The sequence below is a fragment of the Macrosteles quadrilineatus genome, unplaced genomic scaffold (assembly GCF_028750875.1).
Source record: "Macrosteles quadrilineatus isolate MER2022 unplaced genomic scaffold, UCM_ALF_1.0 Scaffold_4__1_contigs__length_99947679, whole genome shotgun sequence".
Lineage (NCBI taxonomy): Eukaryota > Metazoa > Arthropoda > Insecta > Hemiptera > Cicadellidae > Macrosteles > Macrosteles quadrilineatus.
The window spans coordinates 83,715,654-83,725,366 of record NW_026542597.1 but is presented as its reverse complement, the minus strand read 5'-3'; the positions used below and the strand labels follow the sequence as shown (position 1 = coordinate 83,725,366).

General features: G+C 34.4%; 1 protein-coding gene across 1 annotated transcript; it reads left to right on the top strand.

Annotated features, from left to right (window-relative positions):
- The first annotated feature begins 1,180 nt into the window (after window positions 1–1,180).
- LOC128992332 (rhomboid-related protein 4-like) lies at window positions 1,181–8,243 on the top strand. Its single transcript, XM_054415864.1, has 4 exons — window positions 1,181–1,430; window positions 3,932–4,259; window positions 5,891–6,124; window positions 7,758–8,243. The coding sequence occupies exons 1-4, from the start codon at window positions 1,308–1,310 to the stop codon at window positions 8,123–8,125; spliced, it is 1,053 nt and encodes a 350-aa protein (XP_054271839.1). The 5' UTR covers window positions 1,181–1,307; the 3' UTR covers window positions 8,126–8,243.
- The last annotated feature ends 1,470 nt before the right edge of the window (window positions 8,244–9,713 follow it).

Sequence of the window (9,713 nt, the reverse complement as noted above, 5' to 3'; positions counted from 1 at the left end):
AATGATACAAATATCATAAAACTTACAAAATAAAATAAAATGCTTAAACATATAATTATTAGTTAATTAACTGTGCATCAAAATAATCGTCCAAGCAGGAATAAACGCTCCAACAACATCACGACAACATCACGACTTATAGCACGTGGTTGGCAACATCACGACTTATAGCTTCTTTTTGAACAGTTTCGGCTCCAGGCAGTCTGATCTCAGGCAGTACCGTATAAATGAAATGAAATGAAATTATATTTATTCGTCTATAGACATTATATAAATGCATGAGACACAGTCAAATTATATAAATAAATGCTGGAAGAGGCACACGTCAAGTTCAGTCAACTAATATAATAATAGTAAGCAATTAGTGTACAAGGTTTTAGGATACCTAAACTTACACATCATGCAAATAAATAATGGTACAAAAGCAGAAACATCTAACAAACCAGTAGTAGGAAACTGCCCTTCACTTTACAAACACGGCATCTGGGAATAGAGATCAGGTTGTTGTTTCTTAAATTGTGACCGTGAAGCTGCCCTCTTATTTTAAAATCAGCTAAATTCTCATTTACGTAGAGGGAGGAGGGAGCTCAATATGTAGTTTCCATAGACTGTCAGGATGCCAACCTCTAGAAATAAAGGTTTGCAGTGTTGCCTTTACTCAGCTCCTGTCATAAAATCCTCAAAACCATCTTCTGGAGCAGGAGGACTCTCTCACATGAGATGGTTTAGAGGATTATTTCCTCAATTCTAGGGATATAGCCCTCCAATTCGAGGGATATAAAGCTACGTACGATTTCTTATGACTCTATTTGAGAAATTATCTTTAAAATGAATTCTCCTTAAGTTAATAACAGGGGAGTATGTTTTATCTATAATAAAAAACAACACGAGGAAGTATGGGGTTTCTTGCAAACTAAGAAAATGATGAGTCAAATCAATCACAACAAACAGCAATTCTTTACAAAACGAAGAGGAAAAAAAAGAAAAAGCCATTATCTATACTCAATGACCAAACAATGGCTAATCACTGCCACTGCTGGAAATGATTGGCATCGTGCGTGGCTTTTCTCTTGGTCTATCTGTAGTACCCAGCCCAATCGTATTTTTCAATGTACAGTTTTTCTTCTAAGGTCGAATGTCGTCTGCCCTGTTTGTTTCTAGTCGTTTCTGGTGTTGACAGTTGTGTTCACTGTTCAGGTTAGTTAGGTAGGTGAAGGTTGATTGGTATTGTGAATTTGGTTATTCAAGGCTAAAAGGAAATATAATTAAAATTGTTTGTTTATGAATTGAAAAAGTCCAACAAGACAATGGCTCAAAACAGGAGAAGGCAACCTGGACTCGAATTAGGAGTAATCCTACTAATGTCAGAAATGTTTAATATTGGATTTGGAACTATACCTAGGGTTACATTATTTAGCATTCTTGGACAAGTAAGTATATATAATTTTAAAATTGTCTTAGCACATATTATTAGTTAAAAAGTTATAACCACGTTTACGGAAGATTTCAGATTGTAAAATCAGTGTAGCCTCTTGGGACTTGGAAGTTAAAGAGAAATAATCTGAATGGTAGGCATAACTACAAACTGCATAAATTACCTAGCACGAATTCTCGAATACATTCAGCTAACACGCAGCTTTTAACCATGTAACATAATTTTCCCTTAAATAATATTGTGATGTAATATTCAGAGGGGCTGATGTAATATGCTCATAACTTACTCGTTACTCTCCGAGTGTTAAGGGTCGCGTAATCGACGCACAACACACCCGCCGTGTTATGCGTCGTTTAAGCGACACACAAACATAGTTTACGGCGAAGGCTCTGGGACTGACTGAATCAGATTGAACTGGATCGAGATTGGTATCGTTGTTTTTGGCAGATTCTAAGCTTTCTCCTGATGTCTGTTTCTAGACGCTTTTCATTTTAGTTCCGAAAATATTGTAGCAGACAGATGACGTGCGTATTTGTAAACAACTTGGTTAACCTCGCACCGATGACTGATGTGTTTTATTACGTTTATCATTGTTTTAGTGTTAAAAATAAAAAGTAGTGATATACGTGGTGCATTATAAGAAGATTTAAGTGATTTTGAAGGGCTGGTTGATGCTCCTGAAGAAGTATGTAGTGATATTGATGTAAATGATCTGCCAGATTCCTAGCTATGGTTAGGCTATGCATTCTTAGCTGACGCTAAATGTACGAAATCTGTTTTTCACCCATAACTTATTTATTTGCAAACCTACTTCCCTTATATTACCTATTATATTTTTGGAATCCTCATAAAATTTAGAAAAAAGTGGCTATTTTGAAATATTTGTAGACCTAAAATTATTATAAATTTGTTGAGCGCAAACATACATTTTTTTCATTTATTTTATAATTTTTGAGAAATGTTAACCCCACAAAATTGTTGAAAATTTTTTTGTAATGTTTTGCATTGTATATTACATTAAAGCCCATAGTTTTCCAAACAAAATGATATATAAAACAGTATAGCCTACTTTAGAGTGTTTTTAAGTTTCTAAGATACATTTTAATAAAACCCTGCGATCGCGCAATAAATGGGCGGACATTAAGACCATTACTATGGACACTTGGAGGGTTAATGAGAGTGTGGCCTAACTAATTTAAACTGTTTAGTTACCAGGCACCAGGCAGTAAATGTAAGTTTTTTTTAACTATTGAAGGAAATAGGCCTAGTCAACCCATTTCCATGCTTAAGCTACCTAATCAAAGCTACCTCTCCTCACTCTGAATTTTGTAGGCCTACTACGATTCTAATTATCAAACAAAAACAGTTTGTGTACTGGTGAAATTACCTGCTGTCAAGTGATCCTTGTGACCTTGAAAGGCGACCGGTTTCGATCCTCACGGGATCATCTTCAGGCGGACGTCGTCATCGTCTTTTCGTTTTTGCAAACACGTAGTTTTTTAAAAAAACATTGAGATTTACAGTCTTATTAAAATTTATGTTCTTAATAGTTTTTAAAGATTTTATTTTGACGGCCTTGTAAGTAAATAAAACTTTTAAAAACCATTAAGAACATAAATTTTAATAAGACTGTAAATCTCAATGTTTTGTAAAAAACTAAGGCTCTCAGAATTATGTTTAAAATTCCGGATAGGGTTAGTTGCAAAGCATTTTTTGCTGAAAATAAAATCATGACACTCTCTAATATTTTCATTTTTTACAATTTAGTTTCCGTTAAAGAGAATCTGAATAAATTTGTTCCTTGCAACTCAATCCATGGGTATATCACCAGACAATCAAAAGATTTATATATTCCTCAAGCCAGGCTATCAAAATTTATCAAAAGTTATAAATATTTGCAAATAAAACTATTTAATAAACTTCCAATATATTTTAGAAATCAGGAAAGTATTCATTTGTATAGGTCAAAATTATCAGATTGGCTTACAAGTCGTGCTTTTTATTCAGTTGAGGAGTTTTTGCAGAATGTAGATTTTTCAACGCTTAAATGTGAGGCCAAGCAGTCTTGATGATTCTTTGTTCGTGTTATGGTCTTTTCCCTGTTAATTTCAAAGTTTTTATTATTACTGATGCTTTATCCTTTTAAGATTCTTTTAACTTTATTTTAACATTTTCTGTTCTGAATATTTAATATTTTATATAACATATGTAACAAAACATGTTGACCTTGTCTATTGTAATGTTTATATTACCAAACGACAATAAAGATATATTATTATTATTATTATTAACTACGTGTTTGCAAAAGCGAAAAGACGATGACGACGTCCGCCTGAAGATGATCCCGTGAGGATCGAAACCGGTCGCCTTTCAAGGTCACAAGGATCACTTGACAGCAGGTATTTTCACCAGTAGGCCTACACGTATTGATCAGTGATTCGGAGGCTCAACTCAAACAACAGTTAAAGAAATGTAATCTATTCCATCATATTGCAGGTCCTTCTCTATCTTGGAGTCATAAACGTACCTTGGAGCAAGTACGATGTCTGTATTAGTGCTGATGCAATTCTCAATCACAAAGACTACAAAAGGTTCATATTCTCCACATTTGAACACGCAGATGATATGCATTTGTATTACAACATGGTGTCTTTCTTAATAAAAGGCCGCACACTGGAAAACCGCTATGGGAGCTCAAACTTTGCTCTGCTATTGGCATTTTTGATATTGCTCACTAATTCTTTTTATATTGCCCTTGCTAAATTTGGGAGTGAATTTTTGGAGGACTATTCAATGATGAAATCCTGCGCAATTGGCTTCTCAGGTTAGTAGGCTACTGTAGGCACTGGTATCTATGTTTTTTAGGAACTGCACAGTATTCAAGGATATAAAATATATCTGTATCCAAGGATAGGATGGTCAAATGGAGAAAGATTTAAGTTAAGTTAAGTTAGTTAAACGTTATTTTAGTTAACTAATGTTTTACAATGCCAATCAAGGGCAGCGATAAAGTGGCTGCCCCCCTCTAGGCTATAGTTTTGAGTTATTTATCGAAAAATTGATGTAGGCCTGATATTACTCATGTAATAGGTATTCAATCCCATGTCTTGTGGGTAGTTTTTAACCTGCCCTACTATTGGCTGATCTCTGTCATTTAATTAAAAACACCCACTATATTACCTTCAACATAGCAGCAAACCTAAGCAATAGTTAAAACTAATGTTATTTAAATAGGGAATACATTTGAAATTATTAAGTTAAATAGTACAATTCATTACGTTACTAAAACTGTACCTCAATTTCACTACCTTATAAAAATGGAGCCAAGTGCTGGAAAATCACTTTTTGTATGAGTAATGAACAAAACTTCTGATAAAAACGGAAAAATGCACAACTACAGAAAATCAGACCTCAGTAATATTAAAACTATTATTTTTCTCAATGAAACTTTTTAAATACCAAAATCAAAGAAAATGTTTCATAGCAAACCTACATAACAGCTTAAAAATTAAAATACAAGGTTTTGTTGTACGGTACTGTGCAGTTTTTATTACTTAGTCAATGCAGTTCATTACTACATACTTAGTCACTTAATTTATTTACCTAGTTACCGGTACACATTTTGTACCGGTCTGTAAACTTTCTGTATTCCTCTTCCCCGTGATTTCTCTGGTAGAAGATGTTGAAGTTAAATATCTTTGAAGCTTTTTTAGTGAAATCATCAGGAATGTTAGACACATCCAAAAACAAGTTTAGGTATGCCTGTTTCAACTATCATTGATATAACCTGTTATCAAAAATGGCTTTCGGTACAGAGTGATAAAATAATCTATTATATTTTAAAAAATGAGGTTTATTTTCCCAGTCTGTTTGGCTCTCCTACCTGATCGATTTTGATAATTTTGTTTTGAATTAAAGCTATGCACTCACAAATTTGCCATCAAGCATCGTCATTCATTTATCTGACATATATTTCGAGCTATGCACAAAAGCAACTTTGTCCCTGTACATTTCTTAGGCGAGTTCAATTTAGTTTTTCTTTTCCAAGTTCATTTGGCTTTTCTACTCAACCGATTCTCATACTGTTTATCTTAGGTCCGCACACACAGATTTTCTATCAAGAATAATCATTCATTTATCTACTGAATCAGTTAAGTTCAAGATACTGTATTACTCAATTAAAAAACATTTTATTACCATTATTGTGAATTTTATGTTGACCTGGGCAACACTAGGTTTTGCTGCTAGTATTTTAGTAAAAATCCAATGATGTAAATGGAAATTCACTTAAGTCTGCAGGTTTGCTGTAGTAGGGGTATATTCCTATGTTTTAAGTTTGAAAAAATGTATTTTCCCAAAATACTTTTTAGGAATATATATATATTTTTTTTTTTTTTGTAGCAGAGCACTGCTAACTAGCAAATATTTTGTCTCAAATTTGTCTACTCTTTGCAGGCGTTCTGTTTGCCCTGAAGGTAATCACTACAGCTGAGACGGGCCCGGGTACAGCCTACATAATGGGTATCCCAGTTCCGAGCAAATACGCGGCTTGGGCCGAACTTGTAGCCATCCATCTACTCGTACCCAATGCATCGTTCCTGGGCCATCTAGCTGGCATATTGGCTGGTTGTGCGTACATTAGCACTCCAATAGGCAGAGTGGTGGACTCGATCATTGCTAACATCACAGGTAAAATTAATGAATTCCATGTTGATGGTCTCTAGATTGCTGTTATGACTAAGATATTAGTACAGTCCACTCTTGGTAATTCAAACACTCAATAAATCGAAACTTTCGATTTCAAAGTCAGGGGTCCCTTCCTGTTATAACAGGAAACTATTCATCTTGTTCCCATGGTAGCTTTGGACATTTTGTTTAGTTAGCACAATTTTGAGGTTAGGTTCCTTTCACAATGCTTACAGTACCTACATTCATTATCGTTTTTCTATTGCATGTCCTTAGATCCAAGCCTAAACCCCACACTACAATAAATTTGTAACAATCCCTACCATCAATAAAATAGTCGGATCTGAAAATGAATTATACCAGATTGAAGTATAACACTGGCACAATAAGCGGAAAGCGAAACAAAGTCTCTCGGCAGTGGCTAACCTCGCATTTTAACAATAGTTTTCAAACGGCATTTTAACCAGTAAGTATAATCGTCGTGTGTGAAAAGAAGCGGTGACGAGATTACTTGTCAGTTTTGTAGTTTGCTAAGTTCCATTTTGTTGAAGTTTTTTGTTGTGTGGACTGTGGCCAAATCTAAATTTGTTGTTCTATCATAGAACCTAAGCATAAATACAAATCCTTTTCGATTGCTGAAAAAAAGAAGTGATCACGGCTGTAAAAAGTGGTGGAGTCGAGTCAAAATTTGTACAGTATTAAACAAATGAACTCTCTGTAATTTGAATGGTTTTTTTTCTCCCAATAAATCAAACTCTTGATAATTCAAAGCTCTTTAAAATTCAAATTTATTTGCTTATCCCACCAATTTCGAATTAACAAGAGTGTACAGTACACAAAAAAAGGGATGTTGTACCTCGTCATGTAAAAGAACTTGACATGTGCAAACAAGTTGGATTAAATGACTAGGTTAAACAGAATCATTATTAGTAACACTAAAACACTAATGCTTTGTTTAAAGTTTATTTGTGGACATTCTTAAACACAATTAAAAAACAAAGCTTTTACAAGGTTTTGGGATCTGGAAAATAATCTGATCCCGTTCTCAGGCAAGAAAACACTTAAAATATAACAAGATTAGTGCACTACCCAGTTAATAATTTCCAATACATTTAAATATTTCTTGATCAACATAAAACATAACACTAGTAAATTCCATAATAACGATGTACCATAGCAATAAGGGTCTAACTTACAATTGTTGTGAGGATAACAAGTTTACCTGTATGGGAAAGATTTCACTCTGTCAGAAGAAACAGAAAACTTCATAATATTCACAAAAATTAGTAGGTATACATTCATAGTTTTAAAGTTTTGTGATCCTTGTGCATTTTGGAGTTTTTCTTATTCAGGTAAGCGCTATCCTCGCATCTCACAATTCTATGAGTACTCTTTGTTTTCAAAACAAAGGTTTATAATAAACGCTATCTTTGATAATTAATACAACATATCAGTATCCAATAGTCAAAGACACTGTCTAGTGACATCTGGAGTACACAGAAGACACACCTATTAATATCCTCCTTCTTATTTCACATAGTTTTATAGGTATGTTGATAATAACTACATTAGTGAAATTAACTTATTACACCATAATAACTTATTATACTTGTTACACCATATATCTTGTTGTTAGGTTGGCCAATGTTCCATGGAACGGGAAGCAGTTATCAACATCATCAATCTTACCAATCCAGCAGTTCTCACGAACGCTCAAGTAGTGGATTTGACTCTGCTGGATTCCAACCAGGGTCAAACGGAAGAGGATTCGGCACAAACAACTTTGGATTTGGGAATGGGATTTTTGGAACTGGCTTTGGGAATGGTGGATTCGGTTCAGGATTTGGAAATGGTGGATTCGGATCAGGCTTTGGAAATGGTGGATTCGGATCAGGCTTTGGTAATGGTGGATTTGGATCAGGATTTGGAAATGGCGGTTTTGGACCCAACCTGTTTCGGAGGCACACTCCAAGAGAGCAAGAATATGGTTGGAGATATCAATAGATGTCTGTTAATTTTTCATGATTGGTTACCTGATCTGTAAATATTTTAATTTATTTGTACATATGTTATTATCTAAGACAAAATTATTTTATAAATAAATGTTTAATTTTTTAACAAGTATTTTGATAATCTTTACCGTTATAGAATCCAAACCTAAGAAAGAAAGGTTAGTTAAATCATATTTATGAAGTAATGTGTAATTGGTCTAAAACATTTTGTTTTCTGGTTAAAGGTACGTTTTGCATGGAGCGACAGGTGCGACGGTCGCGCAGCGACTGTCGCCGAGCGGCAGTCGCGGGATGGTAGACTGTTTTGCTTGGAGCGACAACTTCTTCCTGGCGTCACGAGACGTGGTACCGCCAGTGCACCTAACCTCAAAAGTGCGCACTATAAAGTCACTAATTTAATTCGATAAATTCACTTAGTAAAACAGGTAAAACTTAACAATAAAGTATTCTTTATAGGCCTAGTTATTTGTTATGAGAAACATTCCAAAACTGCCATGTCACGAGCCAAAATGTAATACAATTACTCAATTTCTCCGTAAATTGCAGTACACAAGCATAACTTGAATTGGAAATCAGTGTTATAAACAACCTCCTCACAGAGTTAAAATTATGTTTTATTGATTGTATTGTAAATGGAAAAAATACCAATTACATTATATACTCCATTAATATTTGAATAGCCTCTTCTTACCACATTACTTTAATAATTGGCATTTTATATATTTACATATGACACGTCTGACTTTTAAGCCAATTTGATCAATAACCATTTAAACGAACAATATTTTTTTGAATCACCTAAACGAAAATATAATTAGAAGTCTTTAAATTCGACAATCTAAATAATCTACTAATATATTAAAATTCTTCCTCACCACTAAAATTTAACTTAATCCCAGACGTTGTCCGACTCCATATAGCGAAAATAAAAGGTCATCGAACTTGTCAAAATGTTGTACAGTACTTGTACACTATAAAAACAATCAGAAATGTAACTGTCGCTAAGCGACTGTCGCTCCTGACTGGTCTTGGAGCAGTACCCAGCGACTGCAGCTCGCGGCTCTAGCGACAGTAGCTCCAAGCAAAACAGGACTAAGCAAAACCCCTAAGATCAGTGTCCCGCGACAGCCGCTCGGCGACAGTCGCTGCGCAACCGTCGCACCTGTCGCTCCATGCAACGTACCTTAAGAGAGTAGGATGAATATCCACAGCATGACTTATTGCTTTGCTAATCCAAGTCGTTGCGGGGAGTACAATGCCCTCCTGGCCAATGATAACACCAAGTGATTACTATAAGGTTTTTACTACTCCCTTGCTTTTATCTTCTTGCATAATCATTAATCATTTTGTACAACATATTTTGTTGGCATACACTAAAAGCTTGAATTGAGCCAAACAACACTTTAATGTTTAAATTATAACTATTACATTAAGGGTAATTAATTTTTGCAATTAATTGATGTTCTTGATTTGATTGTATTACTTATTTTAATTAAAGGTCAAAATAAATATTTATATAAAAATCAGGTCTATTAACTGCATACATGGTTGTAACACTGTTTGAGAAAGAAAGAATAACT

Coding starts and splice junctions, on each gene's coding strand:
- LOC128992332 (XM_054415864.1), top strand. CDS start 1,308: ATGGCTCAAAACAGGAGAAGGCAACCTGGACTCGAATTAGGAGTAATC. Junction 4,260..5,890: donor CTGCGCAATTGGCTTCTCAG/GTTAGTAGGCTA, acceptor TACTCTTTGCAG/GCGTTCTGTTTGCCCTGAAG. Junction 6,125..7,757: donor GATCATTGCTAACATCACAG/GTAAAATTAATG, acceptor TCTTGTTGTTAG/GTTGGCCAATGTTCCATGGA.